This window comes from Citrus clementina, unplaced genomic scaffold (genome assembly GCF_000493195.1).
Source record: "Citrus clementina cultivar Clemenules unplaced genomic scaffold, Citrus_clementina_v1.0 scaffold_1, whole genome shotgun sequence".
Taxonomy (NCBI): domain Eukaryota; kingdom Viridiplantae; phylum Streptophyta; class Magnoliopsida; order Sapindales; family Rutaceae; genus Citrus; species Citrus x clementina.
The window spans coordinates 22,522,640-22,530,146 of NW_006263303.1; the positions used below are offsets into that span (position 1 = coordinate 22,522,640).

Here is a 7,507-nt window from a genome sequence, read left to right on the forward strand (position 1 = left end):
ATTGAAAAATTAATTTTAAAACTTTTTAGTAAATAAAAATGTAAATAATTTAATTTGTCTAGTAGGCTAATATATAAAGTAATTTTGAAAGTTTTAATTATTATATTTAAAACTCATAATAACATTTGTATTTTCTATAAATAATTTAAATAAATCTTGGATTAAATAGATTTTACAATTAATTAAATATATCTCATGTATCAAGTAATATTGAAATTACCTTAAAATTTTATTTAAAATAATTTGTATATGTATATATATTAACATTATGTTTCTATTTATTATAAAATTTACATTAAAATATGAAATTCATGTATTGTAAAATATTAAAATACTTTTTTAATATTGAAATTATTTTAGAATTTATATTACTATATTTTTTTAATATCATACCTCTATTTATTATAAAATATTGGAGTCAATTTTTTTTTGAATAAATAGGGTCAAAGGATATTATAGTCAAAAAAGAGTTTTGGTACCCCTTATTAAAAATTTACGGGTCTTGATGACTATTGCTCCAAACTTTAGGAGTAATAATGTCTTTTTTCCTAATTATTATAATAATATAAACATTTTTTTTCATATTTATCCTTAACAAAATTTTGTATAACTTTTGTCGAAACAACAGTTAATATTCATATTAATTTAGAAACATTGAATTTTGTATAAAAAAATTACTCAGGTTAAAATAATGTGGTGAGTATTTTTATAGTAACTGAAACTACTACCAAACATAAAATTTAAACAGAAATAATATGCTCTTTAGTCTCTAATATATCGAAAACAGTACTTGAGAAACTTTTCAACTTTAATGGCTCATCTACAAAAGAAAAACGCATTTTACAGGCCATCGTATTTTGTGTTGAGATATCAAAGAGATTCGCAACAAGATAAGAAAATGATCAGAAAATATGGACAAAATAGTTTGAAAGTAGCAAGTGATGATAATGTAGTTATCTCATCTTAGTCCAAATTATTGACTAATCAAATACGCCTTGTTGACACCTTGCGACTGACTAAGCTTGCTAGTTTAATACGACACACATTTCTATTGCTCTCTCTCTCTCTCTCTCTCTCTCTCTCTCTCTCTCTGTGCATTAATTTTGTCTACTTGAAAAAGATATAATATCATTCCAAAGTCCAAACTCAGAATTTCCAAAATTGCCGAGAGCAACTTTTATTTGCAAATGTTGACTGCAAAATCTAGAAATTGACCCCAGTTAATGCCCTCTTATTATCATCAAGAGACAACCTAGTCGGATGAAGAACGGAAACAAATTTTAGAAAATGTTTCCATTTGCAAATAAAACTATCATGATGTGAAATAACAAACATAAAATTTAAAAAAATAAAAGAAAGAATGATATTTCGGTGCGTTTGGAATAAGAATAAGAATAAGTTATTTATTTGAACTATAAGAATTATGAAAATCAGAATGAGTTGTATTCCCATTGATATATTTACTTTATCTAAGATTCAGAATGAATTTTTTAAGTCACTAAAATGCTCTTAGTTAATTGTTGTCATTTTTATTATTTATTTATTATAATAATTGTGACTATGATTATTATTTTAAATATTGCTGTTAATAATAATAATAATAATAAGGAAAATTATCATTGCACCACCTTTATTTTGCTTTATATTCATCCAACCACTAAAAAATTATAACATGTTCTCTGCACCACCTTTCTTTTCATATTTGTATCAACTAGTCATTTTTGCACAAACACCGTTAAATAATTTAAATAAAATGATAATTTTACCCCATATAAATTAAAAGACCATTTCATTTTATAAAAACTTTAAAAAATAAAAAAAATATAATGAGAAAAATATCCATAAATTTTAATAAAAATAAATCCCAAAATTAGAATGTTTATTTTTAATAAAAATGATTTTAATATAAAATTATAATTATAAAAATAATTGTAAAATTTTGGGATTTAATAAAAATTCCCTAAATTATTAAAATTTTAGGATTTATTATTTTAAGAAATAAATTCAGTTATTTTAATAAAATTTTACAAAATTATAATTTTTTAATGAATAAATTCAGTTATTTGTATTAAAATTTTGTAAAATTATAATTTTTAATAAAAATAATTATTAATATTTTGTAAAATCTAAATTTAGTAAAAATCAGTTGAGTACCTCTATTTGTGATTTATTTTTTATCAAATCTAGGGATTTTTTATGATTATAATTTTTATTTTTTAAAGTTTTTATAAGATAAAATAGTTTTTTAATTTATTTGGAGGTAAAATTATCATTTTATTAAAATTATTTAACGATGTTAGTGCAAAAGTGGCTAGTAATGATAATAAGAAAAAGGGGTAGAGGAGTCGTTAATAGAAAGTTGACACGTGGAGAAAGAATTAAACGGCATAACGAATCAGCAAAGAGTCCAGGTTCAATGAACCGTCACTTTCGCAGGAACTGTATTTATCTCTTGTTGCTTTCTTTAGCAGCATAGAGACGTACGGAGAATCCGAGATATTATTTATTGTTGAGAAATGGTAAATAGACGAAAGCACGACGACGGGACGACAGAAACGGCAGAAATTGGCTGCCGTTTCACGCCTTTCCTCATTCAATTTTCTTTTTTTGTGGGACCGATAATAATTATTAAAATAAAGAATAAAAATGGAACAAAAATGCTCTTTCACGCCTGCTCTCATCCAATTTTTTTACCATTTCTCTTTTAACAAATATTATAATAAAAAATAAAAAAATTTAAATATCTTTATTATTTAAAATCTGATCCACTTATTCTCATCCTCAACTACTCGTTCTCCTCGTTCTCCACTTATTCCTTTCTGCACTCGTCCTGTTTAATCCTCTGTATCTCTCAGTCATACAAAATCAATATTTTGTATCAATTTTTGTTAAATAATTAAAAAATAATATTTTATAATAATTAAAAAACCATCGATGCCTGTACAATATTACTTCATGATAGCGTGAACAAATAAATTTCAAGCGGACAAAATTAAACAAATCTAACATAATTTCAAAAATTAAAAATTCAATTTAACACAAAACATTATTCCATCACTACAATTTCAAAGATTTAAAGTCAAATCTAACATAATTTTAAAAATTTAAAGTTCAATTTAACACAACATTATTTCATCACTACAATTTAAAGCTAAAATACAAGTCAAGTATCATCATTGTTATCTTCATTACGCTGCTGCTGCTGTAGTAACTGTTGGAAATTCTCACTTTGAGATCCTTGATGAGTCATCGAAGAAGAATAATAATGCAACTGCGATGTATATGGTGGGACTGGTTGCTATAATACATAAAAATAAGCATCATATTACATTACACAATTTCATTTACATCGTTAACTCTTGTTTCTTGCAACTCTTCAAATGCATGCTCATTTTCCAAATACTCCATTTCTACAAAATAATTAACATTTGTATTAAGAAACTTATATAACATTTTGTCCGGTAACGAAAATTCCTAACAATTTAAATATATAAAACACATCTACAAATTTTTATAATTTATTCCATTATCTCCAACAATTTAAATTATAAAATCCTAACAACTTAAATATATAAAACACATCCGGAAATTGTTATAATTTATTCCATTATTTTCAGCAATTTAAATTTAACAAATCCTAACATATATAAAACACATTCATAAATTATTATAATCTATTCCATTATTTCCAGCCATTTAAATTAAAAAAATCACAACAATGCATAACAATTTAAATATATAAAAAATAAAAATCTACGAATTTTTGTAATTTAAATTAAATATTCTAACCATTTAAACATTTCTCACCTCTATTTGTAGATCTAAATCTAATTTATTCCTTGTGATAACTGAGATGCAGAGACAAAATTTGTGAGGTGCTGAGGCAGAATTTATGAGATGCAGAAACTGAAACTCGTTTGAATTTTGCCTTTCTTCCTGAACACAAAGAACTCTCGTACTCAAATGAGAGAAATTCACTAACTGAAATGAGAGAAATGGAGAGACTACAGAACTCCATTCACGTGCTCATTTATTTTCGTTACTTTTTATTTATTCTTTTGATTATTTTATTCTTTAAATTAAAAAAGTAAGGGACAAAAGCCACAAAACCTGCTCCATTCACGTGCCCAGTTTTCATTTCCATTAATCCCACATGGCAATTTTTTTCTGTCGTCCTTTTGTCTTCATTTCGTTCAAATAGCAGAACTCTTTATTGTTTGTATCAAAATTCGGAGACAAAACCCATCCGTCATAATATCCGTTTTGAGTTTGGCCTCACACTCCCTCGCGTTATGGCTCTCTCTTCTTCTTCTTCTGCTGCTGCTCCTCTTCTTAACGGCAGCGGCTCCATCTCTTCTTGTTATTACCGCCGTCACCATAAAGGTAATTCGTTTCGTTTACCAAATATATAAGATATAAATAAATAAAATAATTATTGTTATACGTAAAAGAGAAAGAGTTGCATGCATTAATGGATGCCATGCATGATCCCCTTTTTTTGGCTCTTTATTACAGCTTCGTGGCTTTATTCTGATCGACGGACGTTGTCGTTGGTTCCATCATCGACCGTTGGAAGAAATCCGTTCGTGATTGTGAAAAAGCCATTACGTGCGGAGCTTAAAAGTAGCGACTCCTCGGCTGTTCCTGATCTTGCCAACACTTTGATAGCTCCCGCAGGTTCATTTGCTCGCGTAATTGCTGCTGTATTAATTAATTTGTTTGTGTATTCATATGGATAATTAATGTATGTGGTATGAAAGAAACTATGACCAATACTTTTTTTGTTTATGGTTGTGGAAATTATTATTAGAAGTTGAAGGTAAGATTGAGAGTACTGATGATCATGAGGACTATGAGAAATTGGCAAGAGATATGGAAAGCGCTTCTCCGCTTGAAATAATGGACAAAGCATTTGAATATTTCGGAAACGACATTGCCATTGCTTTCAGGTATATGATTTTTATATATGGAAGGATGATCATGTATAGCACATGCATATTATTGTTGAATGAAGCAATGACAGAGGTGATTGCACTTAGGATTCCATGATTTCATCAGGTTTAAAGAAAATTACCAATTCGGGTCATTTCAAAATTGTTTCAAGATATATATAAATTCCATGATCAGTTCCCGTTGGTGTAAAATCTTTCAGTTAATTAGTATCCATCTCATTATGTTTTCCTTGACTGATATGTTTGATTTATGGGCAGTGGAGCTGAGGATGTGGTCTTGATTGAGTATGCCAAATTAACTGGCAGACCTTTCAGGGTATTCAGTTTGGATACTGGAAGGCTGAATCCTGAGACGCATCAGTTCTTTGACACTGTTGAGAAGCACTATGGAATTCGGATTGAGTATACGTTCCCGAATGCTGTAGAGGTTCAAGCTCTAGTGAGGACCAATGGTCTCTTCTCTTTTTATGAAGACGGGCACCAAGAGTGCTGCAGAATCAGGAAGGTGAGGCCACTAAAGAGGGCACTTAAGGGTCTCCGAGCTTGGATCACCGGGCAAAGAAAAGATCAATCTCCAGGCACGAGAGCAGAGATTCCAGTTGTCCAGATAGATACTTCTTTTGAAGGAATTGATGGTGGTATAGGCAGCTTGGTGAAGTGGAATCCTCTGGCTAATGTGAAAGGACAAGACATATGGAACTTCCTTCGAGCCATGAACATACCTATCAATTCCCTGCACTCACAAGGGTACATCTCAATTGGGTGCGAGCCTTGCACAAGGCCGGTGCTGCCAGGGCAACATGAGCGGGAAGGAAGGTGGTGGTGGGAGGATGCTAAGGCTAAAGAGTGTGGTCTTCACAATGGGAATATCAAACAAGAAGAGTTGTCCCAACACATCAGCATCAACGGAAATAGTGTTGCTCAACATACAAATGGGAGTGCCCCTGCCTCTGACCTCTTTAATAGCCAAAAGTTGGTTAGCTTTAGGAGAACTGGGATAGAGAACTTGGCTAGATTGCAAAGCCGGAAAGATCCCTGGCTCATTGTGCTTTATGCTCCCTGGTGTCATTTCTGCCAGGTGAAATTTGCAATTTTCTCCATGTATATATTCTTCTGACCAGCAATATTTTTCGAGTTCTGTTCTATCTAAATTTATTTACATATTGTTTTGAGCAGGCGATGGAAGGATCATACATTGAATTGGCAGAGCAGCTGGAGGGAATGGGAGTGAAGGTAGGGAAGTTCAGGGCTGATGGTGATCACAAGGAATTTGCAAAGCAAAAGCTGCAGTTGGTGAGCTTCCCCACAATTTTGTTCTTCCCCAAGCACTCGGCCAAACCCGTCAAGTATCCCTCGGAGAAGAGGGATGTCGATTCATTGATGGCTTTTGTGAATGCCTTGCGTTGATCAGTTGGCATCTATTTGGTTCCCTTGGTATGGTTGACGCAAGTGATTCGAGGACGAGAAAGTGAAAATATAGATATGAGTAGTAATTAGCAGTTAGCTAGAATAACTTTCTCCGGCTTTGCCTTATAGATTTATGCACTGATGAAGCGTTTGTATTGATTACAGTGAAAAAACGTTTAATGGACTGTTTGGTTAACAAGAAAATGAAAGAGTAAATTTCGGTTCCAAAGAACACTTGAATATTATTGATTGATTCAGAATAATGTACAAAACTAATTACATGGTTATTTATATACACAGCTGAAAATGCAGCTCGAGCTGATTACTAACTCTAACTAATCAAAACGAATCTTCACGTGTGCTGGTAATTACATAACCACCAGGTGCCACTTGGACAGACAAATCATCAATCTTTAACCGTGTGCTGTAGCTGTTGCAATCCTCTGCTTTATCTTCTGTTTGGCTTATCGTACTATAAGCAAGATGAGCTTCCTTAACATCCTCCCTCAAGCTCAATGGTTTGTTGATGACATTGAGCTTGGATCTGAAGTAGCTGAACTTTGGTAGAGATAAAGGCTTGGTGAGAATGTCAGCCACTTGCTCTTTAGTGGGAATGTATCTTACTTCTAATTCCTTGCTAAGAACCTTATCTCTGATGTAATGCACATCTAATTCAATGTGCTTGGAGTTAGAATGAAAGACAAGATTTCTAGCTAGCTCCCCTGCACTTTGATTGTCACACCAAAGCACTGAAGTAGGCAGCTGAACTATGTTCAATTCTGAAAACAAAGATTGAAGCCAGGAAAGTTCTGAACATGCTGATGATAAGGCCCTGTATTCACTCTCTGTGCTGGACTTTGCTACAACTCCTTGCTTTTTAGAGGACCAAGAAATAAGATTGTTACCAAGATAAATGCAGTATGCCCCAATGGATTTCCTATCATCAATATCACAAGCCCAATCTGCATCAGAATAGCCATTTAAACCAATAACTTCAAGTGATCCCCCCTGCTGCAGATAAAGACCATGTGTAATGGTAGCTTGAAGATATCTTAGAACCTTTTTACAGGCTAACCAATGCTGGATTGTGGGAGAACTTAGATACTGACTGAGTTTGTGTACAGAATATGCAATATCAGGTCTTGTTA

At 31.7% G+C, this 7,507-nt stretch overlaps 1 protein-coding gene across 1 annotated transcript; it reads left to right on the forward strand.

The window, feature by feature from the left end:
- The first annotated feature begins 4,292 nt into the window (after positions 1-4,292).
- On the forward strand, positions 4,293-6,433 carry LOC18054599 (5'-adenylylsulfate reductase 3, chloroplastic). Its single transcript, XM_024178302.1, has 5 exons — positions 4,293-4,383; positions 4,516-4,677; positions 4,811-4,949; positions 5,211-6,030; positions 6,129-6,433. Exons 1-5 carry the CDS (start codon positions 4,293-4,295, stop codon positions 6,357-6,359), a joined length of 1,443 nt encoding a protein of 480 aa, XP_024034070.1. The 3' UTR covers positions 6,360-6,433.
- Positions 6,434-7,507: the final 1,074 nt, after the last annotated feature.

Bases quoted from the DNA above. Each gene is read 5' to 3' on its own strand.
- LOC18054599 (XM_024178302.1), top strand. From the start codon at position 4,293: ATGGCTCTCTCTTCTTCTTCTTCTGCTGCTGCTCCTCTTCTTAACGGC. The intron at 4,950-5,210 runs GTATATGATTTT...ATTTATGGGCAG, and splicing joins GACATTGCCATTGCTTTCAG to TGGAGCTGAGGATGTGGTCT. The intron at 6,031-6,128 runs GTGAAATTTGCA...TGTTTTGAGCAG, and splicing joins CCTGGTGTCATTTCTGCCAG to GCGATGGAAGGATCATACAT.